Source organism: Heteronotia binoei, chromosome 12, assembly GCF_032191835.1.
Source record: "Heteronotia binoei isolate CCM8104 ecotype False Entrance Well chromosome 12, APGP_CSIRO_Hbin_v1, whole genome shotgun sequence".
Classification (NCBI taxonomy): domain Eukaryota; kingdom Metazoa; phylum Chordata; class Lepidosauria; order Squamata; family Gekkonidae; genus Heteronotia; species Heteronotia binoei.
This window is the reverse complement of record NC_083234.1, coordinates 8,564,902-8,591,261: the sequence shown is the minus strand read 5'-3', so window position 1 is coordinate 8,591,261 and position 26,360 is coordinate 8,564,902. Positions and strand designations below refer to the sequence as shown.

General features: G+C 49.2%; 1 protein-coding gene across 1 annotated transcript; it reads left to right on the top strand.

Annotated features, from left to right (window-relative positions):
* The first annotated feature begins 264 nt into the window (after positions 1–264).
* On the top strand, positions 265–21,265 carry LAYN (layilin). The gene is made up of 7 exons (XM_060251671.1): positions 265–340; positions 10,069–10,432; positions 12,098–12,255; positions 13,268–13,309; positions 14,941–15,027; positions 16,242–16,344; positions 20,877–21,265. Exons 1-7 carry the CDS (start codon positions 265–267, stop codon positions 21,235–21,237), a joined length of 1,191 nt encoding a protein of 396 aa, XP_060107654.1. The 3' UTR covers positions 21,238–21,265.
* Positions 21,266–26,360: the final 5,095 nt, after the last annotated feature.

Sequence of the window (26,360 nt, the reverse complement as noted above, 5' to 3'; positions counted from 1 at the left end):
AGACACCCCCTGGAGCCTGGCAAGCGCAACAGCCCCCTTCCCTTCCCAACTCTCTCCAGCCTTGGCGCGCGGCCCGGGGGAGGGGAGGGGAGGGGTCCGGGCCAAGCGCCTCCCTCTGGCCCTCCTTCCCCGGCCGGGAGGCAGAGCCGCTGCCTGGGCTGGGCGGGGCCGGGCCGGTCTCCTCCTGCTGCTGCTGCTGCCTGGCCGAGCAGTGCGCCGGGACTGGGGCTGCCGCCGGCGGGACGTGGCGGGCCGGGAGGCGCCATGCGGTGGAGGGCGCTGCTCGGGCTGCTGCTGCTGCTGCTGGGCGGAGGGGAAGCCGCCTTCGGGCCGCTCCGAGGCAAGCGGGGCACGGGAGGAAGCGCGGCCGGCCGGGGCAGGGGCTTGGGCGAAGGAGGGAGGGGACGCCCGCCCTGCTGCTGCTGCTGCAAAGTTGCCCGGCACGGAGAGGGCTGGCGGCGGCGTCTCTCCCTGCCCGGCTCGCGGCAGAGGCGCGGGACATTGGCGGGTTTGCAGGAACATCTGGAGCAGAGATGGAATCAACATCTGGAGCAGAGGTCCATCAGTGGCTCTTAGCCACGGGGTATTGTTGGAACTCTCTCTGGGGCAGGGATGCTCTGTCTTCTGCGTGCTTGGCGGTGGGCACAGTGGGAGGGCGACTAGCCCCACTGAGGGACCTCCTGATGGCACCTGGGTTTTGGCCACTGCGTGACACAGAGTGTTGGACTGGATGGGCCATTGGCCTGATCCAACAGGGCTTCCCTTGTGTTCTTATGCCTGGGGCAGTGATGCTCTGTAGTCTTGGTCCTGGAGGGGGGGCACAGTCGGAGGGCTTCTACCCCCACTGATGGACCTCCTGATGGCGCCTGGGATTTTTGGCCACTGTGTGACACAGAGTGTTGGGCTGGATCAGCCATTGGCCTGATCCAACAGGGCTTCTCTTGTGTTCTTATGTCTGGGGCAGTGATGCTCTGTATTCTTGGTGCTTGGGGGGGGGGCACAGTGGGAGGGCTTCTAGTCCCAATGAGGGACCTCCTGATGGCACTTATTTTTTTTGGCCACTGTGTGACCCAGAGTGATGGACTGGATGGGCCATTGGCCTGATCCAACAGGGCTTCTCTTATGTTCTTATGTGACACAGAGTGTTGGACTGGATGGCCCATTGGCCTGATCCAACAGGGCTTCTCTTATGTTCTTATGTGACCCAGAGTGTTGGACTGGATGGGCCATTGGCCTGATCCAACATGGCTTCTCTTATGTTCTTCTGTGACACAGAGTGTTGGACTGGATGGCCCATTGGCCTGATCCAACAGGGCTTCTCTTATGTTCTTATGTGACCCAGAGTGTTGGACTGGAGGGGCCATTGGCCTGATCCAACATGGCTTCTCTTATGTTCTTCTGTGACACAGAGTGTTGGACTGGATGGCCCATTGGCCTGATCCAACAGGGCTTCTCTTATGTTCTTATGTGACCCAGAGTGTTGGACTGGATGGGCCATTGGCCTGATCCAACATGGCTTCTCTTATGTTCTTATGTGACACAGAGTGTTGGACTAGATGGGCCATTGGCCTGATCCAACAGGGCTTCTCTTATGTTCTTATGTGACACAGAGTGTTGGACTGGATGGGCCATTGGCCTGATCCAACATGGCTTCTCTTATGTTCTTATGTGACACAGAGTGTTGGACTAGATGGGCCATTGGCCTGATCCAACAGGGCTTCTCTTATGTTCTTATGTGACACAGAGTGTTGGACTGGATGGGCCATTGGCCTGATCCAACATGGCTTCTCTTATGTTCTTATGTGACACAGAGTGTTGGACTAGATGGGCCATTGGCCTGATCCAACAGGGCTTCTTTTATGTTCTTATGTGACCCAGAGTGTTGGACTGGATGGGCCATTGGCCTGATCCAACATGGCTTCTCTTATGTTCTTATGTGACTCAGAGTGTTGGACTAGATGGGCCATTGGCCTGATCCAACAGGGCTTCTCTTATGTTCTTATGTGACACAGAGTGTTGGACTGGAGGGGCCATTGGCCTGATCCAACATGGCTTCTCTTCTGTTCTTATGTGACACAGAGTGTTGGACTGGATGGGCCATTGGCCTGACCCAACATGGCTTCTCTTCTGTTCTTATGTGACACAGAGTGTTGGACTGAATGGGCCATTGGCCTGATCCAACAGGGCTTCTCTTATGTTCTTATGTGACACAGAGTGTTGGACTGGAGGGGCCATTGGCCTGAGCCAACAGGGCTTCTCTTCTGTTCTTATGTGACACAGAGTGTTGGACTGGATGGGCCATTGGCCTGACCCAACATGGCTTCTCTTATGTTCTTATGTGACACAGAGTGTTGGGCTGGATGGGCCATTGGCCTGATCCAACAGGGCTTCTCTTATCTTCTTATGGGCTGGGGTTGGGGGGGGGGGGTGTAGCAGGCTCTCCAGCCCAAAACCCCGGCGGGACCTTGGCTGGATCATCAACAGATGGGCTTTGTGCTGGATGGGCTCAGTGCCCTGCTGCAGCAGTGTATCGGGCAGAAAGTTGCACAGCCAGCCGGCCGCTTGGCGCCCCCGCCGCTCACCCTGGGGAACCGCTCATCCAGGGGCTGGACCCACCGAGGCTGCTGGTCTGGGAGGGGCTTCGAACTTCTTGTCATGAGGGGGCAGAGGGAGGGGGTCGCCAAACGCAAGTTGGGAAACTGCTGGAGATTTGGGGATGGAGCTTGGAGAGAACAGGGCATGTGGACATATGAAGCTGCCTTCTACTGAATCAGACCCCCCTCGGTCCATCAAAGTTTACTCAGACTGGCAGCAGCTCTCCAGGGTCTCAAGCTGAGGTTTTTCACGCCTACTTGCCTGGACCCTTTTTATGGAGATGCCGGGGATTGAACCTGGGACCTTCTGCTTACCAGGCAGATGCTCTACCGCTGAGCCACAGCCCCATTCATGGCTCTCCAGGGACTCAAGCGGAGGTTTTTCACGCCTACTTGCCTGGACCCTTTTTAGTTGGAGATGCCGGGGATTGAACCTGGGACCTTCTGCTTACCAAGCAGGTGCTCTACCACTGAGCCACCGTCCCACCCCAAACCTCATTGAGGTACACTGCCCTAGAACCCACCCTCCAAAGCATCCCTTTTCTCCAGGGGAACTGATCTCTGTATTCTGGAGATGAGCTGTAATTCCAGGGGATCCTCAGGTCCCCCGTGGAGGCTGCATTCTTAGCGGGAGAGGAAGGCAAGATATGGCACCTTGGTGTGCAGGACAGCTGCCAGTGGGCACTTTGCAGTTTCCTGATGGCTTCATGTGCAGGGGGTTGCTGCCAAAGGAGTTGTTTGCCGTTGTGGGAAATCCGGCCCTGCAAAGTGTGTAGTAGCAAAAAGGAGAAGGGTTGTCTGAGCTTGTGCGGAGTGCCTTTCCGTAGCCACTGAGTCACTGCAGCCAGCTCTCGGGCTACTGCTGTGACTAATGGTCAGGGTGTCGAGGCCAGAGGCTCTGGCGACCAGACCAGTGCTAAAATTGCTACGGTGGAAAGTGTGGCTCTTTTAGCAAGAGGTGATGATTTAGAGCGCAGGCTAGCCAGAAATATATACGGCCGGATGGTTCGTGCCAATATTGTATAGCACTGGAGTATTCCAGGCATTCTCTCCCATTACAAATGCACCCCTTAAATAAACTCTCCCAGCTCTGGGTGTCTGGGATGGGTTTGGAAATAAGTCTAGCCAAAGAGCCCCCAGTTGCATACTTGCTGGGTCAGCTTTTGTGGATTTTCTATTGATCCTTTGCTAATGTCGCTGTCTCTCGCCGATCTTTTTTCAAAATCGCAAAGGTGGTGTAAAAATCCAATTATAGTAATGCATTCTGAATACTTTGATTGGAAAATGACTATGAGTTATTTTCCTTAGGGGTTTTTTTTGCATGCTGTGGGGAATTTCCAAGTTTTCTGCTGGAGTCCACGAGGACTAGATTCACAACTGGTTCAGGCAGCCTTTTTTGAACGTGGTGAAATCACCACAAGTGCTGTGCTTTAGAACCCCACTGGCACTTGTTCTGACCAATGTTTCCCGAGGCGATTGTGATGGGTGTGCCTCTCTCTTTCGGAACACTTTCACTCAAAAAAGAGAACAGTTACCCTTTGAGCCCCATCAGAGAGAAGGGAAAGGAAGTCGTTTCCAACTCTGGGGAGACGCTGCTTTCACGTTTTCACGGCAGACTTTTTTACGGGGTGGTTTACCATTGCCTTCCCCAGTCATCTACGCTTTCCCCCCAGCAAGCTGGGTACTCATTTTACCGACCTCGGAAAGATGGAAGGCTGAGTCAACCTCAAGCCGGCTACCTGAAAACCCAGCTTCCGCCAGGGATCGAACTCAGGTCGTGAGCAGAGCTTAGGGCTGCAGTACTGCAGCTTTAACACTCTGCGCCATGGGGCTCTTACCATCAGAGAGAAAGGCAGGTACGAATGAATTAAATTTAATCTTGGAATCAGTGCATCAAACTCCATGCGTGCATACTAGTGATAAAACCCACCCACTCTGTATGCATCCGTTCCCATGCACACCGTATCATATTGAGAGGGATAAAGCACCTTGTGCTTGGATACGATGGACTGTAGTCACACAGCATGCACGTGCAAGAAGATGTGTGTGGCTGAGCCGGTTTGTCCTTCCCCCCCCCCCCAAAAAAGTGCTGCGATTTGAAAAAAACCTGTCATCTGAATGCTTAGGCTGTCAGCTGATCTGCGTGGGCCACCGTATCTCAAGTTGGGAGCCATGTTAGTCTGCTCATAGCAGTAGAAAAGAGCGAGAGTCCAGGGACACCAACACAATTTGTTGCAGGGGAGGAGCTATTAGTCATTATTAGTGGCTATTAGTCATAGCATAGGAGAGCCAGTCTGGTGCAGTGGTTAAGTGTGTGGACTTATCTGGGAGAACCGGGTATGATTCCCCACTCCTCCACTTGCAGCTGCTGGAATGGCCTTGGGTCAGCCATAGCTCTCTTATCTGGGAGAACCGGGTTTGATTCCCCACTCCTCCCCATGCACCTGCTGGAGTGGCCTTGGGTCAGCCATAGCTCTTGCATAGCTGTCCTTGTGAGAGCCAGTTTGGTGTAGTGGTTAAGTGTGCGGACTCTTATCTGGGAGAACCGGGTTTGATTCCCCACTCCTCCACTTGCAGCTGCTGGAATGGCCTTGGGTCAGCCATAGCTCTGGCAGAGCTATCCTTGAAAGGGCAGCTGCTGTGAGAGCCCTCTCAGCCCCACCCACCTCACAGGGGAGGAAGGTAAAGGAGATTGTGAGTCACTCTGAGACTCTTCGGTGTGGAGGGCGGGATATAGTAAACCCAATATCTTCTTCATATTGATGGAACTCTCTTGTCTGGGGCAGTGATGCTCTGTATTCTTGGTGCTTGGTGGGGCACAGTGGAGGGCTTCTAGTGTCCTGGCCCCACTGGTGGACCTCCTGATGGCACCTGGGTTTTGGCCACTGTGTGACACAGAGTGTTGGACTGGATGGGCCATTGGCCTGATCCAGCATGGCTTCTCTTATGTTCTTATGTGACACAGAGCGTTGGACTGGATGGGCCATTGGCCTGATCCAACATGGCTTCTTGTATGTTCTTATGTGACACAGAGTGTTGGACTGGATGGGCCATTGGCCTGATCCATCATGGCTTCTCTTATGTTCTTATGTGACACAGAGTGTTGGATTGGATGGGCCATTGGCCTGATCCAACATGGCTTCTCTTATGTTCTTATGTGACACAGAGTGTTGGACTGGATGGACCATTGGCCTGATCCAGCATGGCTTCTCTTATGTTCTTCTGTGACACAGAGTGTTGCACTGGATGGGCCACTGGCCTGATCCAACATGGCTTCTCTTATGTTCTTATGTGACACAGAGTGTTGGACTGAAGGGGCCATTGGCCTGATCCAACATGGCTTCTCTTATGTTCTTATGTGACACAGAGTGTTGCACTGGATGGGCCACTGGCCTGATCCAACATGGCTTCTCTTATGTTCTTATGTGACACAGAGTGTTGGACTGGATGGGCCACTGGCCTGATCCATCATGGCTTCTCTTATGTTCTTATGTGACACAGAGTGTCGGACTGGATGGGACATTGGCCTGATTCAACATGGCTTCTCTTAGGTTCTTATGTGACACAGAGTGTCGGACTGGATGGGCCATTGGCCTGATCCAACATGGCTTCTCTTAGGTTCTTATGTGACACAGAGTGTCGGACTGGATGGGCCACTGGCCTGATTCAACATGGCTTCTCTTAGGTTCTTATGTGACACAGAGCGTTGGACTGGATGGGCCATTGGCCTGATCCAACATGGCTTCTTGTATGTTCTTATGTGACACAGAGTGTTGGACTGGATGGGCCATTGGCCTGATCCATCATGGCTTCTCTTATGTTCTTATGTGACACAGAGTGTTGGATTGGATGGGCCATTGGCCTGATCCAACATGGCTTCTCTTATGTTCTTATGTGACACAGAGTGTTGGACTGGATGGACCATTGGCCTGATCCAGCATGGCTTCTCTTATGTTCTTCTGTGACACAGAGTGTTGCACTGGATGGGCCACTGGCCTGATCCAACATGGCTTCTCTTATGTTCTTATGTGACACAGAGTGTTGGACTGAAGGGGCCATTGGCCTGATCCAACATGGCTTCTCTTATGTTCTTATGTGACACAGAGTGTTGCACTGGATGGGCCACTGGCCTGATCCAACATGGCTTCTCTTATGTTCTTATGTGACACAGAGTGTCGGACTGGATGGGCCACTGGCCTGATCCATCATGGCTTCTCTTATGTTCTTATGTGACACAGAGTGTTGGACTGGATGGGCCACTGGCCTGATCCATCATGGCTTCTCTTATGTTCTTATGTGACACAGAGTGTCGGACTGGATGGGACATTGGCCTGATTTAACATGGCTTCTCTTAGGTTCTTATGTGACACAGAGTGTCGGACTGGATGGGCCACTGGCCTGATTCAACATGGCTTCTCTTAGGTTCTTATGTGACACAGAGTGTTGGACTGGATGGGCCACTGGCCTCATCCAGCATGGCTTCTCTTGTTCTTATGTTCTTACGAGCTTTCAGGAGTGAGGGCTCACTTCATTAAAAGTGAGCAGTGACTCCCAAAAGCTCCTTCTCTGCTACAGATTTTGTTAGTCTTTAAGGTGCGCCTGGCGGACTCTGGCTCTTTTTCATCGGCTCTCAAATTAGTCTTTGCAGAACTCATCTAAGATTTGGATAAGGATGACAGCCAGGGCTTTTTTTGAGCAGGAATGCACAGGGATGCAGTTCCGGCTGGCTTGGTGCCAGGGGGTGTGGCCTAATATGCAAATGAGATCCTGCTGGGCTTTTTCTGCAAAAAAGGTCCTGCGCGAAACAGTGGTGGTATCAGGGAGTGTGGCCTAATATGCAAATGAGATCCTGCTGGGCTTTTTCTGCAAAAAAGGTCCTGCGCAAAACAATTGTGGGGTCAGGGGGGGTGGCCTAATATGCAAATTAGATCCTGCTGGGCTTTTTCTGCAAAAAAGGTCCTGCGCGAAACAGTGGTGGTATCAGGGAGTGTGGCCTAATATGCAAATGAGATCCTGCTGGGCTTTTTCTCTACCAAAAAGACCCTGATGGCAAAGATAACATGGCATAATTGTTTCCATTTTCCGGAGGGGAAACAGAGGCCAAGACAGAGAGCTGGCCACATTGGCTAAAATGAGGTTTAAATTGGGACCTGTTAGGTCCAAAATTATTGGACTACGTTGTCCCTCTGCAGTACTACTATAGATGTCATTTGTCTGATTCATAAACTTTTTCCTGATAGTCTCTGCGGTAAACGCAAGAAGCATGAAGATTCAGGGTCATGCGCTGGAGAGCCCCCAGAAGCCGCAGAGCTCTGTGCATGCCCACAGCTGTTTATAACTCCTGGTGTTACCCGCTTGTTGTGCAACGTGTTAAACTGCCTCTCTCCAGGGATCTGAATGTCGCCTTCTAGTATCTAATCCCACTACTAAAACTTCCCATTGTGTTTGTGAGTTCCTACAGAGAAAAGATTGTTGTAGTAGCAACATCCACGTAGGGGTTAATCCCTTCGAAATTAACAGCCAGTTTATGAAATACTTGTAGAATCGCAGACTTAATTCCAAGATGCGTTAGAGTGAGATCACTGGCTGGAGAGATGACTCGCACCAGAGGCTAGGATGGAATTGGCTGCAGTGTATTCCCTGCCTTGGCTAGAAAGAACTTCTAATTTTGCTGATAAAACACTGACGATGTGCCAAACGCTTGCAAAAAGCTTGGTTGACCTGCTGCAGAGCTGCCTAGCTGTTATCTGGGGATATTCTAAAGACACAGTCCCTGCCAACTGGATAATAACAATGTGTTCTTTGTGTTCCTTCTATTGCCACCTTCCCAGCCGCAGACCAGATTCTTCAAAGAGGTAGCCTCCTATGTTTCTTTCTTCAAAGCTTGCATGTCTGTCAGGTTATCCGTGGGGGCCGTGGGGGTTTTTGCTGGGTTTGGCATTTTTAAGTTGTATGCAGTGTTCCCTCTAAGCTGAGTTGGCATGAGCTAGCTCACAGATTTTTAGCCTCCAGCTCACACGACTTTGCCTTAGCTCAGAAAGGATGACCCGAGAGCACAATAATTTGTGCAGTGACAGACAACTTTAATGCCATTAGCTCACAACTTTCATGCCAGTAGCTCACAGAGTAAAAATTTTGCTCACAAGACTCTGCAGCTTCGAGGGAACATTGTCTTCTGTAAGAAGTGGCAATTCTGAGTTGTTAAGTGATTGTAAAAATCTGTGGAATGGACCATCCGTATGTTCTGCATTGTACTTGAAGGAAGACGATGAACTCTGGAATGTTTTCCAAAGTGTGCTTTAGAAACGCATCCCAGAGAGTTGTTATTGCTTTAGAAAATGTGTGGCACCTCTCCAGAGATATTTATAATAGCCTCTTCTTAAACTTGTCTTGAGCGATTGGCTTATCGGAACAGAACCCTTGGCTTCTGTAAAACAAAACACTGGGTAAACTTGGCCACAGCATTGGTTATGTAAGTTATCTATAAATCTATGCCTTAAACCTGGCTTTTATCTGTGGATGCCTAAATCTGCAAATCAGGGCCATATTTACAAAACATATATATATTCCTATAAATTTAGAGGATGATCTAGGTTTGCGGAGAAATCTGACATTGCAAAAGGGGGGGGCAATCTTTGGTGGCGTCAGTGATGCCCAGGAGCCGTGCTGGACCCAGGGCTGGTGGCACCGCCTGTGAGCTGAGGTGGGCCCAAGGGGAAATGGAGCAGGGCGGGGAGATGGGATCCTTCCCTCATGAGTCTTATGCGCCCGCACGTATATTACTTATTTGGTTTATTGTGGTTATGACTTCCTCTGTGTTTTTATTTTAAAAGGTTAAATGACCTAATCTGACAACCTAATTAGGAGCCCCTGACTTCATCTGACAGCCAGAACCTCACCAGCATACTTAAAAATAAAAATATGGCCAAGCTGTTCTGTAACATGCAGTAAAAAAGTTGAGTTTTTAAAATGAATACTGACTTGAGTATTGAGAAATACTCCATGCCACCAAGGCTTTTTTGAGCAGAAATGCACAGCAATGCAGTTCCAGCTGGCTCTGCATCAGAGGTGTGGCCTAATATGCAAATGAGTTCCTGCTGGGCTTTTTTCACACAAAAAAAACCTACGTGGAACAATGGTGATGCCAGGGGGTGTGACCTAATATGCAGATCAGTTCCTGCTGAACTTTTCACACACAAAAGACCTGTGTGAAACAATAGTGATGCCAGGGGTGTGGCCTAATATGCAAATGAGTTCCTGCTGGGCTTCTTTTCACAAAAAAAGACCTATGTGCAACCATGGTGATGTCAGGGGGTGTGACCTAATATGCAAATACGTTCCTGTTAAACTTTTCCCACAAAAAAGACCTGTGTGAAACAATGGTGATATCAAGGGGCATGGCCTAATATGCAAATGAGTTCCTGCTAGGCTTTTCCTAGAAAAAGAGCCCTGCATGCTGCCCATCACGGATTAGGCGTTTGCTGCCTCCTCCTGCTCCTCCCAGTCTCCATTAAAGAGGCTCCTTTCTCTTCCCTTTCCGCAGGGCAGGCCATCTGCCGGGGCGGAACCCAGCGTCCGTGCTACAAGATAGTGTACTTTCACGATGTGTCGCGCAGGGTGGGCTTTCGGGAGGCCTTTGAGGCATGCAGAAGAGACGGCGGCCACCTGGTGAGCATCAAGTCTCAGGCGGAGCAGAGACTGATAGAGACAATCATTGAGCATCTCTCAGCTTCTGATGGGGATTTCTGGATCGGGTTGACAAGAGAAGAGGACCCCGACAACAGCACGGAGTGCCCAGACCTGTACTCCTGGTCCGATGGAAGTTCTTCTGCCTTTCGGTGAGTTCTGGACAGGGACGAGGCAATGATAAGCCCTTGAGAATGCAGCAAGTCACCCTGCCCTGGATAGCCCAAGCAAGCCAAATCTCATCAGATTTCAAAAGCTAACTGAGCAGAGAGCCGGTTTGATGTAGTGGTTAAGTGTGTGGACTCTCATCTGGGAGAACTGGGTTTGATTCCCCACTCCTCCAGCTGCTGGAATGGCCTTGGGTCAGCCGTAGCTCTGACAGAGGTTGTCCTTGAAAGGGCAGCTGCTGTAAGAGCCCTCTCAGCCCCACCCACCTCACAGGGTGTCTGTTGCGGGCGAAGAACATAAAGGAGATTGTAAGCTGCTCTGAGACTCTGATCCAGGGAGAAGGGCGGGGTATAAATCTGCAGTCGTCATCTTCTGATTACACAAGAGAAAGTCAATCGCATCAGCAGAAGGGGGCATCTGATAAACAATGCAGTTGGATTGTAGAAACTGGGAATGTAGAAATCTGAAGCCAACCATAAATCTGTCCCCACATACTGTTCCAGTGCTAATGTGAAATGGGTGATGGTGTGAGTTTGCCTGTTCGGTGTAGTGGTTAAGCGCGCAGACCCTTATCTCAGAGAACCGGTTTGATTCCCCACTCCTCTACATGTCCTTGAAAGGGCAGCTTCTGTGGGAGCTCTCTCAGCCCCACCCACCTCACAGGGTGTCTGTTGTGGGGGGGGGAGGTAAAGGAGATTGTGAGCCGCTCTGAGACTCTTCAGAGTGGAGGGCGGAATATAAATCCAATATCTTCATCTACCTCACAGGGTGTCTGTTGTGGGGGAGGAAGATAAAGGAGATTGTGAGCCGCTCTGAGACTCTTTGGAGTGGAGGGTGGGATATAAATTCAATATCTTCATCTACCTCAAAGGGTGTCTGTTGTGGGAGAGGAAGATAAAGGAGATTGTGAGCTGCTCTGAGACTCTTCAGAGTGGAGGGCAGGATATAAATCCAATATCTTCATCTACCTCACAGGGTGTCTGTTGTGGGGGAGGAAGGGAAAGGAGATTGTGAGCCGCTCTGAGACTCTTCGGAGTGGAGGGCGGGATATAAATCCAATATCTTCATCTACCTCACAGGGTGTCTGTTGTGGGGGAGGAAGGGAAAGGAGATTGTGAGCCGCTCTGAGACTCTTCGGAATGGAGGGCGGGATATAAATCCAATATCTTCATCTGCCTTACAGGGTGTCTGTTGTGGGGGAGGAAGGTAAAGGAAATTGTGAGCCTCTCTGAGACTCTTCGGAGTGGAGGGTGGGATATAAATCCAATATCTTCATCTACCTCACAGGGTGTCTGTTGTGGGGGAGGAAGAAAAAGGAGATTGTGAGCCGCTCTGAGACTCTGAGTGGAGGGCGGGATATAAATCCAATATCTTCTTCTGTGTCCTTTATAAAGTTTATATCTCGGGTACCTAGTGTTACATTTCATGGTGCACATGGCCTGGCCCAACAAAGCGACATTTATGTCAGATCCAGCCCTTGTAAGGGATGAGTTTGACACCTCTGCTCAGCCCCCTCCGCCCACCCCTGCACGGACACAGTGCCCAAAGGAGCAATTAATGGCTTGTCTTCATTTCGTGTTCCTCTTCTCCCGGAAAAGTCCTTAATGGGGAAACAAGCCATTGTAGGTCATTTTGCTTTGTTTCCCCAGAAACTGGTACATAGATGAGCCTTCCTGCGGAAGCGAAATCTGCGTCGTGATGTACCACCAGCCCTCAGCGCCTCCCGGGGACGGCGGCCCATACATGTTTCAGTGGAACGATGACAGATGCAACATGAAGAACAACTTCATCTGCAAATACTCTCTGGGTAAGGAGCGGATGTAAAATTTTAACTGTACCTTTTGTATTTTATGGGTAATTTTTATTCGGTATAACTTGGTAATCCTTTTGCTCTGTGTAACTGACTTCTTTTATGCCGATAAGTGATGATGAAGGAGCAGATGATCTGGGTGGGCCAAGCCAGCCCAGTCGTGTTAGATCTTGTGGATGTGTGAAGAAACACTGGCCGACTCCAGCAGGATAATGCACCGATTGAGCCTTGGGCAGAACGCATTTATAGTCTGTGGTGCCTTATGAAGCAAAGGAGTGGGGAAAGCAGGGCTTTCTTTGTAGCAGGAACTCCTTTGCATATTAGGCCACACACACCCTTATGTAGCCAATCCTCCGAGAGTTTGTAGAGCTCTTAGTACAGGGCCTACTGTAAGCTCCAGGAGGATTACCTATCTCGGGAGGGTGTGGCCTAATATGCAAAGGAGTTCCTGCTACAACAAAAGCTGTGGGGGGAGCCATGTTGCTGAAGAGATTGTCACGAAGGCCCCTTTCACGCCGCGGCTCAACAGAGCAGCCCCTGTGGCGTCGGCCTATCCACTGGATTTTTATCGTACCTTTCCCAGAAGAGCTCAGGGCAGGGTTCGTAGTTCTTCCTGCTCTATTGTATTCTGACAGCAGCCCTGTGAGGTAGGCCAGGCTGAGACTGACTTCTCCAAAGACATGGAGTCAGCTTTGTAGCTAAATGGGGATTTGAACCTGGGTTCCCTTTTCACATGAAGGGGGGACAAATCCCCCTTCTCCCTATAGCTTCTCACTCTACATCTCATGCAGTTCCCAAGAATCCTTCAGGAAGTCTGGCGGGGGGGAGCAGTGCAAAGGGGCGGGATCAGTGAAGATGCCTTCCACAAAACTCTGCAGCGTCCGCAGTGGTCTGGATCCAAGGCAGAGTGTTGTGGCTGCCCTCGTCCTCCAACACATTTGCTTTCTCGTTGATCCTGTAGCCAAACGTATGAGAAAACGTGTGTGTGTTTTTTTGTGCTCTGCTGCAGAAAAACCAACCGTCGCTTCTGAAACGAACGCCTCTCAAGCAGGTAATGTATATCAGGAGTGCGTGCGAGGTGTACAGTCACGCTTGCACATTTATAATCAACACAACTGGAGCTGGTGCATTGAGTAAACAATATAAGAAAGCCACCGGAAACAATGTAACCTCCACGTAAACTGTGTGTGAATATGGAGTCAGCTTTGTAGCTAAATGGGGATTTGAACCTGGGTTCCCTGAAGTTCCCTGGGTTCCCTTTTTGCATGAAGGGGTGACATGATAGAGGTTGACAAGATTATGCATGGGATGGAGAAAATAGAGAAAGAAGTACTTTTCTCCCTTTCTCACAATACAAGAACTCGTGGGCATTCAATGAAATTGTTGAGCAGTCAGGTTAAGACGGATAAAAGGAAGTCCTTCTTCACCCAAAGGGTGATTAACGCATGGAATTCACTGCGACAGGAGGTGGCGGAGGCTACAAGCATAGCCAGCTTCAAGAGGGGGTTAGATAAAAATATGGAGCAAAGGTCCATCAGTGGCTATTAGCCACAGTGTGTGTGTGTGTGTATATATATATATATAGCTTTTGTGGTCTCTGATGTGTTGTTCTTCCTTCTACAGACTCCTCACTAAGTTGCTCCGCTCCCAAGCTTCTGCTTTCCCCAGCTCAAGTGATCAATTTCCCACCAGTAGCTGCACAGGGCATTTTAATCTGTGGCTCCAATTTCCCTCGCAGTTTCTTGCTCTCCAAAAAACAAGAGCAAGCAACCACAAAGGAAATTGGAGTGAGCCATGGATCAAAATGCACCCGTGCAGCAACTAGTGAAGAACTGATCACTTGAGTCACGGAAAATAGAAGCCTGGGGACAGAGCGACTGCTAGTGAAGAATCGGTCTGGCTCTTTCTGCCCTGTTTTGGGCAAAAGTCTTTCCACAGCCTGCTAAATGGCTTCTTCAAGTAAACGCAGAGGTGGGTGAAAACTTTTCAACTCAGTGTTCAACTCCAAACGGTGCGGGGAAATTAAGGAACCGCTTATTGCAGGATTTCGATAGCAAACACTTCATCAGCCTCCTTCTCCCGACTTTGTACGGAGCCTTGGTTTGATTTCTTTAACGAGGATTAACGCATGCTCTCTTCAGCTGCTGCCGGCTCTCCGCATTGTTTGGAGTTGAACGCTGAGTTGAAAAGTTGTCACCCACCTCTGTGTTTACTCGAAGAAGCCATTTAGCAGGCTGCGGAAAGTCTTTGTGGGGACATTTCATATATTGTATGCTCAGTGTTCTGTATTTCTTGTTCTTTTCAGTATTGCACTAAATATATCCACACACGGTTTGCGTGGAGGTTGCAATGCTTGCACATTTAGCAGGTTTTTTACAACCACATCAGGAAAGGCAGAGGCATAGAAGCGTATCCTTGCCTGTATGATTTCCTCGTTCTCCCCTGTCTTTATGAACACGTGGAGCTGCCTTGGCCGAAATCAGACCCTTTGTCCCCAAAACCTGGTCCTGCTACTCTTGACAGGCCCTGAAGGGACTCAGACAACAGAGGGCATTTCCAGCTCTGCAGCCTTTTCAGGTCAGAGCTGTTGAGGACTGGCACACGCACATGCACACCCCCCCTGAGAGGAGGGCTTTCACACAAAAGACAGCCAAAGTGTTAACCAAAAGGTTTCTTTCTTAGATGTCGTAACGGAGCCTTCGATGCTCGCACCCCCAGAAGAACCCATTAAAGAAGACGTAAATAATATGACCGTCAAAGAAGCCAAAGGTAACCCCCCTACCCTCCCCCGGCATGGTATTGCACTTGAAGCTGCCTTCTACTAAATCAGACTCTTGGTCCATCAAGTTCGGTCTTGTCTACTCAGACTGGCAGCGGCTCTCCAGGGTCTCTAGCAGAAATCCTTCATTATTACAGGGTTTAGAAGCATCTCTTTGCTGCATGACGGAGATTGCTTAAAATGCATGGTTTTCTCTGTTCGTGAGGGCCTTTTCGGGGTGGCCTGCCCCCCCCACCTCTAAAATTAATGCTGGCACTCCCTCCCACCCCAGGGGGGATTTCCTGCTCCCGGTCCCTAGAAAGCAGCGCTGTAGCACGTTATAAAGGATGTCATTGGGTTGCAGTTTGTTTTAACCGGGGAAGGCAATGGCAAACCACCCCGTAAAAAGTCTGCCGTGAAAACGTCGTGAAAGCAGCGTCACCCCAGAGTCGGAAACGACTGGTGCTTGCACAGGAGACCTTTCTTTTCCTTTTCCTTTATTGATTTTGTATGTATTTTCGCTGTTGTACATCGCATAGAGTCCAGCATCAGCTGGGATGAGGCAATTCAATAATAATAGTAATAATCAGGGCTTTTTTGTAGCAAGAACTCCGTTGCGTATTAGACCACATCCTTCTGATGTAGCCTCTCTAAGTCAGGGAGTCCAAACTTGCTTAACGTAAGAGCCACATGGAGCAAATGTCAGATATCTGAGAGCTGCAAGACATGAATGTCAGATGTTTGAGAGCCACAAGACAGAAACAAGGAAGGAAGGCAAATAGATGGGGAGGAAGAAGTGGAAAGAAAGCAACTTTAACTTTAAGTGCATTCTCTAAGCTGCTGGGTGGCTTGGTTTGGAAGTGATTTAAAGGGACAAATGCCTTCGCCAAGCTGGACAGTAGGGTGGTGGGGGCTTTGAGAGCCACACAATATGTGTGAAAGAGCCACATGTGGCTCTTGAGCCAGTTTGGCCACCCCTGCTCCAAGAGCTTACTGGGCTCTTAGTGCAGCACCTTCCGTAAGCTCCAGGAGGATTGGCTACATCATGGGGGTGTGGCCTAAGATGCAAATGGATTCCTGCTGCAAAGAAACGATGATGATGGTAATGGATGTCAGGATTCTGCATGGTGCAAAAGAAACCAGCAAGGGGTGCTGCAAAATAAACCGCCTTTTGATATTATTTTCCACTAAGAGGACAAATGTGTTTTCCCTCCCCCTCCTCCAGATCCCCTTTGGAGCCTCGCCTACATCCTGGTACCTAGCGTCCCTGCCTTGCTCCTCCTCTTGGTCACGGTAGCCATATTCAGCTTCTGGCTCTGCGCAAGGAGGCAAGTGTGGCAAGATGGTGGGAAGGGGGCAGGCGGAGGGGGGGCTGTCCTGGAAAAGCAACAGGTCACAGAAACGGTGTGGGTGTTTAAAACAAAAGGGAGACGTGAATGATGGATGAGCCAGACTTGACCAGCATGCAGTGGCAGTTTTAAGATCTGCACAGCCAATCCGATCTACAGTGGCCAATGCTAGCCTTGCTGGGAAAAGTCCTTCCTCCCCCTCCATATTTTAAAGACACTTGCTGGATGCCAAGGAAGGCGGTGCCAACTTAAGAACATTAGAACATAAGAGAAGCCAAGTTGGATCTGTCCAGTGGCCCCTCCAGTCCAACACTCTGTGTCACATAAGAACATAAGAGAAGCCATGTTGGATCAGGCCAATGACCCACCCAGTCCAACACTCTGTGTCACATAAGAACACAAGAGAAGCCATGTTGGATCAGGCCAATGGCCCATCCAGTCCAACACTCTGTGTCACATACGAACCTAAGAGAAGCCATGTTGGATCAGGCCAATGGCCCATCCAGTCCAACACTCTGTGTCACATAAGAACCCAAGAGAAGCCATGTTAGATCAGGCCAATGGCCCATCCAGTCCAACATTCTGTGTCACATAAGAACATGAGAGAAGCCATGTTGGATCAGGCCAATGACCCATCCAGTCCAACACTCTGTACATAAGAACATAAAAGAAGCCATGTTGGATCAGGACAATGGCCCATCCAGTCCAACACTCTGTGTCACATAAGAACATAAGAGAAGCCATCTTGGATCAGGCCAGTGGCCCATCCAGTCCAACACTCTGTGTCACATAAGAACATAAGAGAAGCCATGTTGGATCAGACCAGTGGCCCCTCCAGTCCAACACTCTTTGTCACATAAGAACATAAGAGAAGCCATGTTGGATCAGGCCAGTGGCCCATCCAGTCCAACACTCTGTGTCACATAAGAACATAAAAGAAGCCATGTTGGATCAGGACAATGTCCCATCCAGTCCAACACTCTGTGTCACATAAGAACATAAGAGAAGCCATGTTGGATCAGGCCAGTGGCCCATCCAGTCCAACACTCTGTGTCACATAAGAACATAAGTGAAGCCATGTCGGATCAGGCCAATGGCCCATCCAGTCCAATACTCTGTCACACAGTGGCCAAAAAAACCAGGTGCCATCAGGAGGTCCACCACTGCGGCGAAGACACTAGAGCTGATTCCACTTTAACCTTTCACTGTGCCCGGCTTCTGTTTATCTCCGGAGCAAGCTGTCATTTTGCTCAGGGAGAACCCGCAATTTGCTGTGCTGCAGTGTAAAAACAGGTTTACACTGCGGCGTGGCAAATCGTGGGGTTTTCCCACGCAGAATGGCGGCTCAGAGCAACAGGTGCGAAATTGCCAGCTTGCTGCAGGTAGAAACGGAAGCCTGGCTCAGAGCAAGGTTAGTGTGGAATCAGCCAAGAAGCCCTCCCACTGTTGCACCCCGCCAGCACCAAGAATACAGAGCATCACTGCCCCAGACAGAGAGTTCCATCTATATATATCCTGTGGATAATAGCCATTGATGGACTTCTGCTCCATATCTTTATGCAACCCCCTCTTGAAGCTGTGCTTGTAGCCGCCACCACCTCCTGTGGCAGTGAATTCCATGTGTTAATCTCCCATTGGGTGAAGAAGTACTTCCTTTTAAACCTTGGGAACTCTTATGGAGAGCCATTTTGGTGTAGTGGTTAAGTGTGCAGACTCTTATCTGGGAGAAGCGGGTTTGATTCCCCACTCCTCCACTTGCACCTGATGGCATGGCCTTAGGTCAGCCATAGCTCTGGCAGAGGTTGTCCTTGAAAGGGCAGCTGCTGTGAGAGCCCTCTCCAGCCCCACCCACCACACAGGGTGTTTGCTGTGGGGGAGGAAGGGAAAGGAGATTGTGAGCCGCTCTGAGACTCGGAGTGGAGGGCGGGATATAAATCCAATATCTTCATCTACCTCACAGGGTGTCTGTTGTGTGTGGGGGGGGAAGGAGATTGTGAGCCGCTCTGAGACTCTTCGGAGTGGAGGGCGGGATATAAATCCAATATCTTCATCTACCTCACAGGGTGTCTGTTGTGGGGGAGGAAGGGAAAGGAAATTGTGAGCCACTCTGAGACTCTTTGGACTGGAGGGCGGGATATAAATCCAATATCTTCTTCTTCATCATCATCTTATGCTAAAATATATATTCTTCCCAAGCTGTACAAGACAGGCTTTCCGCCACTGTGTGTGAGGATTAGCAGGCTGATTTTGTGCAGTGTCAGTCTTGACCAGAAGGGCTTGGTGTACCTTAAACTCACACTGGAACAATCCAGCACATATTCTGCTGCCAGTCGCTCCAGCCTGTTGCTTAATAGCTCTATGCAGAAAGATCTCCCCGCTCCCATTATTCACATCACATACTGAATTTTGATTCAGGGGCATGCAAATCATTTTAACCGTACCCAGAAAAGTCCACCGTCATTCACACACAAGGTTCCAGTCACATGAATTATAGAAGAAGAAGACTGCAGATTTATATCCCGCCCTATATGCTGAATTTCAGAGCGGTCACAATCTCCTTTAGCTCCGCGCCCCCCCCCCCCACAACAGACACCCTGTGAGGTGGATGGGGCTGAGAGGGCTCTTACAGCAGCTGCCTTTTCAAGGACAACGTCTGTGAGAGCTCTGGCTGACCCAAGGCCATTCCTGCAGCTGTAAGTGGAGGAGTGGGGAATCAAACCCGGTTCTCCCAGATAAGAGTCTGCGCACTTGACCACCACACCAAACTGGCTCTTATACTTGTACTAGTATGGCGGGAGGGGAGAGGAGGAAGCGGTGTGTCCTTGTGGTTGAAGAAATGCGTTTGTTCCTCCGTAATGTGTGAATTGGAATCAGCCTTTGAGGTCTCAGGTGTTGTGTGGCATGTCAGAAGTAGGCAAGAAGGCATCACACCTGTCCATGTGCTTCAGCTCCCAGTTCTTGCACTGCAGGGCTCCTAAGGTCGTTAGGGCTTGGTCTTTTCTCTTGTTCGTTTGTCAAGTTCTGCTTTTGGACAAAGGCAGGAAGTGGTTTTTTCGGCTCTCTCCCCCCACCCCTGTCTCTTTCTTGCTTCCGCTGAATTCAAACTGAATATTCCTTTGGCATAATACAGCAAACAAGGCAGGTCAGGTTAGAAGATCTAGTCCAGTATGCCAAAGAGATAGTCTAGTAATCTAGTATATAGTCTGGTAGGTTCCCTAAGGGCTAGTACAGGGGTGTCAAACATGCGGCCCAGGGGCTGAATCAGGCTCTCAGAGGGCTCCTATCAGCCCCCCAAGCAATTGGCTGTCATCTGCTTTCTTCTCCCTCTCTCTTGCTTCCTTCTGCATAACAGTTTGCTTTGCAAAGCTTACTCGGTCACACAAGAACTACAGAGCAAAAGCTCTATTTTTTTTCCATTGGCTGAGGCTCCTCCCTTGGGGAGGAAGGGGAGAGGGAGAGCTTGCTTTGCCAGGCTCTCTCAATTGCACAGCAGAGCTACTGAGCCAAGCTTCTCTTCCTTCGATTTGCTGAGGCTCCTCCCCGTCCTGGACCCCTGGGGGAGGAAGGAAAGAGCCAGAGCTTCCTTTGCCCAGTTCCCTGGATCCCATGGGAGAGATACAAGGAAAGCACCTTTAAGACCAACAAGTGCTAATGTTTTAAGCATATTTTGTATTAAGTTTACCCCCCCCCCTTTTTTTTGAATAGAAAAGCTTTATTGGTATAGAGTTCAAGGTACAAAGGTGGTAGTCCATCAGCAGATGCATAGCATATACCAATATAGAGTGAGGAAGTGGATACATACGATGTTAACCATTAAAAAACTAATTACCACAGTAGTTGGCATGACATTAATATAGCATGGTGTGAGTCATTAGGGTTTCTGCTGTCTTTTGAGGCTTTATCAATAAAGGGACGCCATTTACACACAAAGTCCGAGGAAGCGGTCTGGGAGGAGCAACGAGGATCTAAGTCATAGGTGAGCTTATCTAAGACAAAATAATCCCATAGTTTCAGCCACCATGCCTGTCTCGAGGGAGGAGTTTGTTGCTTCCAAACCAGGGCAATTGCAAATTTAGCTGCCACGAACATATGTGAAATTAGTTCCTCCGCGTGCTCAGGAATGCGTGAGGTGCCTACAAGGTTCAGGAGAGCGTACTCCGGCGTGAAAGGTGGGGAGTGTGAGGTGAGGGCATGTACTTCTTGGTAAATTAGCCTCCAAAAGCTTTGAATAATGGGGCATAGCCACCAGGAGTGAAAGAATGTGCCTCTCTGGCCGCAGTTCTTAAAACAGAGGGGTGAAGTAGAGAAGGAGTGTGATAATTGCACCGGGGTCTTATACCAGCGCGTGAGAACTTTAATGGCTTGAAGTTGCACGTTCATTGCCTTTGTTTTATATATGGAAGAACTCCTTAATTGTGTTTGTCTGTGTCATGAGCCTTAGGGCCGGCACTAACTGTGATCCCAACTCTTGGGCGAGGAAGTTAATATGTTTTCTTTCTTTCCGCACGAAGGAGACGAGAGCGAATGGAAGCCGACATGAAGGGGCAGGACACCTGGCTCTCTCCCAACAGGCAGATCAGCCCCAGTCTGGAGATCTACAACGTCATTAGGAAACAATCGGAAGCCGATCTGGGCGGGACCAGACCAGACATTAAGAACTCTTCGTTTCGGGGCCGCTTAGGGGACGACGCTCCCGACGACCTCTCTGGAGACTATGACAATATGGCTGTCAATACCTCAGAAAGCGGCTTTGTGACATTGGCCAGCACGGAAAGTGGTTTCGTCACCAATGATATCTACGAACTCTGCAATGACAGAGTAGGGCGAAGCAAAGAGTCCGCTTGGGTCGAAAACGAAATCTACGGCTACTGAAGATCAAATTTGGGGACGCTGACCAAAGCAGGAGGAGATCTATTCAGCACCCATTTTGGCACACAAAGACAAGGCTTGTGTATGCAAAGGAATGCGGTTCTGCGTCTGTCGATCATTTTATCACAAGGGAAGGTGTTTTTTTTTATTCAAGAGGAACAGAAGGGAATGCGTGTTTCTATATGTATGTATGCCGTGCTCTTATTCGGACTAGGAAATGACCTTGTGCGATCTGAATGAATTCCATTTCTTGTTGAACGTGAACCATCTCCTGACTTTGCTTTTTTTAAGCTAATTGCCAGATGGATCTCATGGAATGTTTACCAGTTTTGTTTCCTTAGCTCCATAGCTAAAAATACAACAGGTATAGCATGACCACCTGCCTGGCACTGGCTGCCAAGTCCACCTTCATCCGTTTTGTCATCTCGAGAGCCAACAATTTTCCGGCATGGAAGAGGTTGCCATTCTAAAGGGGTTTCCCCCCCCCCTCTCATATGAACATATGAAGCTGCCTTATACTGAATCAGATCCTCGGTCCATCAGAGTCAGTATTCTCTACTCAGACTGGCAGTGGCTCTCCAGGGTCTCCGGCAGAGGTTTTTCACGCCTACTTGCCTGGACCCTTTTGAGTTGGAGATGCCGGGGATTGCACCTGGGACCTTCTGCTTACCAAGCCGATGCTCTACCACTGAGCCACAGCCCCAATTCATGGCTCTCCAGGTCTCAAGCTGAGGTTCTTCATGCCTACTTGCCTAGACCCTTTTTAGTTGGAGATGCCGGGGATCGAACCTGGGACCTTCTGGTTACCAAGCAGATGCTCTACCCACTGAGCCACCATCCCTTCTCTAATACGAACATATGAAGCTGCCTTCTACTGAATCAGATCCTGGCTCCATCAAAGTCAGTCTTGTCTACTCAGACTGGCAGCTGCTCTCCAGGGTCTCAAGCTGAGGTTCTACAAGCCTACTTGCCTAGACCCTTTTTACTTGGAGATGCCGGGGATTGAACCTGGGACCTTCTGCTTACCAAGCAGATGCTGTACCACTGAGCCACCATCCGTCATTCATTCAGTCTATTTTACAGGATGTAAATAGCTTTCTCAGGTCCGTGTCCTAAATGCATTATGTGGAGAAACATTCCAACCGAACCAGCTGAAGCACTATGTTGATGAGGAGGGTGTTGGAATCAATGCATGAAGCAAAAAGGACTGTCAGAAGATGCCATGCAGGTGTGTGTGTTTTTTTATCATCGGAATGGCTGCCTTAGCTAACCCATTCTCCCAGAAAAGTACTGCTAAATGAAACAGCTGTTGTCTACAGCTGGAAGGGGAATGGTTGCCAAAAAAAAGCCTTGCAGTGGCCTTTGATGCAGCTGTCTAAGAAGTGTCTGCGCTGCGCTTGTTAGTACGCCTTGAGGGAAAGGGCAGGTCACTTAAATGTGGAGGAAACAGGGGACCACCTGCTACTTTCTCTGCCTCTTTAACCAGGCTGCTGGCAGGCTGTCCTGAACGTATTGGAGACCAGCCCAGCTGTGTTCCTGGCAGTCGTGATGCAGCTGGGATTACCAGAAAAGGTTTGTGAATGTTATGTGGATTGTAAACACGCTGCGCTGCAAAATGGACCTGGACCTCCCTAGAAGAATCCGTTAAGGTTAAAACCGGCACTGAGGTGCCATCTTTAAAATCTGGGAAGTCAATGCAGCGACACCAATAGGCAGATCTTTCTACGTTTGTATTTTGTATGCGGGTTACATCGCAGTGATGTTCTGGTAGGACAAGCAGCTCCAGTATTCTACAGCGCATTGCAAATATGTCCACAAAAGTTATTCACCTGCAAAATGGTTGACTAGACCAGCTGCTTGCAGACAGGGCACAATCCAGTCAGGGACTTTTAAATCCTATTAATCCTAGAATCCTAGAGTTGGAAGGGACCTCCAGGGTCAACTAGTCCAACCCCCTGCACAATGCAGGAAACTCACAAAGTCCTCCCCCTAAATTCACCGGATCTTCATTGCTGTCAGATGGCCATTTAGCCTCTGTTTAAAAACCTCCAAGGAAGGAAAGCCCCCCACCTCCTGAGGAAGCCTGTTCCACTGAGGAACTGCTCTAAACTCACAGATACCTCCCCCTAAATTCACAGGATTCGCATCGCTGTAAGATGGCCATCTAGCCTCTGTTTTAAAAACTCCAAGGAAGGAGAGCCCACCGCCTCCCGAGGAAGCCTGTTCCACTGAGGAACCGCTCTAACAGTCAGGAAGTTCTTCCGAATGTTGAGCCGGGAACTCAATAGGGGAATATTAATTGCAATAGGGGAAGCATTTCAGCCTCTAGTCAACTTTCATAGAATCACAGAGTTGGAGAAAATTCACATTGCAGGACATTCACAACTACCTCCGCCCTGCACACCCCCAGTGACCTCTGCTCCAAGCTTAAAAGATAGGGCCCCCCCCCAAAAAAAAAACCTCTCCAGGATCACTGACAAAGCTGACCGGGAGAAAAATTGCTACCTGACCCCAAAGTGGTGAACTTCATAAGAACCTAAGAGAAGCCATGTTAGATCAGGCCAATAGCCCATCCAGTCCAATGCTCTGTGTCACACAGTGGCCAAAAAAAAAGGAAGTTCACAAGTGGGGCTAGAAGCTCTTCCACTTCCCCCCCCCTCCAAGCACCAAGAATACAGAGCATCACTGCCCCAGACATAAGAACACAAGAGAAGCCATGTTGGATCAGGCCAGTGGCCCCTCCAGTCCTACACTCTGTGTCACATAAGGACATAAGAGAAGCCATGTTGGATCAGGCCAGTGGCCCCTCCAGTCCAACACCATGTGTCACATAAGAACATAAGAGAAGCCATGTTGGATCAGGCCAGTGGCCCCTCCAGTCCAACACTCTGTGTCACACAGTGGCCAAAAAAATTTTTATATATATATATATACACACGCACACACACACTGGCTAATAGCCACTGATGGACCTCTGCTCCATATTTTTATCTAAACCCCTCTTGAAGGCGGCTATGCTTGTGGCCGCCACCACCTCCTGTGGCAGTGAATTCCACATGTTAATCACCCTTTGGGTGAAGAAGTACTTCCTTTTATCCGTTTTAACCTGTCTGCTCAGCAATTTCGTCGAATGCCCACGAGTTCTTGTATTGTGAGAAAGGAAGAAAAGTACTTCTTTCTCTACTTTCTCCATCCCATGCATTATCTTGTAAACCTCTATCATGTCAAACTTCTATCATGCCCACCCTTCTCTCAGAGACTCAGAACGGCTTGCAATTTCCTATATCTTCTCCCCCCACAACAGACACCTTGTGGGGTGGATGGGGCTGAGAGGGCTCTCACAGCAGCTGCCCTTTCAAGGACAACCTCTGCCAGAACTATGGCTGACCCAAGGCCATTCCAGCAGGTGCAAGTGGAGGAGTGGGGAATCAAACCCAGTTCTCCCAGATAAGAGTCCGGATACTTAAGAAGAAGAAGACTGCAGTTTTATACCCTGCCCTTCTCTCTGAATCAGAGACTCAGAGTGGCTTACAATCTCCTTTATCTTCTCCCCCCCACACACAACAGATACCCTGAGAGGTGGGTGGGGCTGAGAGAGCTTTGACAGAAGCCAACTCCTGCGAGAACTATGGCTGACCCAAGGCCATTCCAGCAGCTATAAGCAGAGGAATGGGGAATTAAGCCCGGTTCTCCCAGTTAAGAGTCCACACACTTACCCACCACACCAAACTGGCTCTTATAGTGGGTGTTTGTGGCGTACAAGAAAAAAAAGCTAGATTCAAGTCCATTAACACCACAGAACCTTACAAGATTTTAGAAGTATAAGCTTTCAAACATCAAAACTGCCTTCATTCGCTATCTGACAAAGGGAACTTTGACTCTTAAAGTTTATACTATCTTTCATAAAACTTACTAGGTTATTTATATAGAAAAGAAACAGTATGGGGGCTAAAAGGCAGCCCTGCCTGACTCCTCTTATTCTCTACAGATGGCCTGGGAAATGTTCGATACAAACCTGATTTAAAAAAAAAAAAAAAAAAAAGATTATTTATGTAACTTTGAATTAAATTCACTTTTACCACATATGCAGAAAGCTTCCAAAAGTATACATGAGTATGCGCAAGAACTTCCAGAACTCTTATCTTTCAGTGGGGAGCAGTGTTCCCTCAAAGGTGAGTTAGCATGAGCTAGCTCACAGATTTTTAGCCTCCAGCTGACACATTTTTGTCATAGGAAGGATGACACCAGAACACACTAATTGATGCAGTCACTCCCAACTTTAATGCCAGTAGCTCACAAAGTAGAACTTTTGCTCACAAGGCTCTGCAACATTGGTGGGGAGTATTCTTATGCTTGAGCATGGGGGACAGCAGGGGGGGATAGCTGCCTGCATTTATTGACTGACTTAACTTTTTTGTTGCTTTAATGTTTCACAGGATTGCTTTTAAAAAATGATCAGCATCTCAGAAGAGCCTGGCAACAGCACATACACAAGTGATGGAAGCGGTAAAAAAAAACCTTCACAGAGCAAAATTCTGCCAGCCCAGTGTTTAGTATACAGACCTTGGATATTTACTGAGGCTGTTATGGCAATCATGATTCTAAAGTGGAAGATTTCACCTTTGGGCTTGTAAATCACCCGTAATTGTCAGGACCTCATTGAGTGTCAAGAACAAATCCAGTTTCTGTTCCTTGGAAGCACAATACTGGAAGGAGGGGAACAAAACAGATGGAAGTCTGGGAAAATGTAAGCAGCCCCCCACCCCCACCCCATGGTCCTGTCTGTGACATTTCAGGAAATTTTTACTCTGCCTTGGATACTGTATTCCCAGCTCCTGCAGGGAAAGAATTGAACTATTGTGGGTGTATGCAGTGTATAATTCCTGACTGCTGAGAGGTATCCAAAATTGTCTTTTGCTGTTCACAAGCAGTATGAATTCTGTGCTGCCGTTCTAGGGGAAAGACCAAGCCAGCTCAACCAATGTGTAATTTCTTGGCATGTTCAAGATTGGCAAGTTCTTTGATCCCACCGTGTCTGCCATTTTTCAGGTGTGTCCACCCATCCCCTGGAAGAAGCTTTAAGTCAAAATATAGGACAGAGATACACGTGTTTGCTTTTGTTTTGT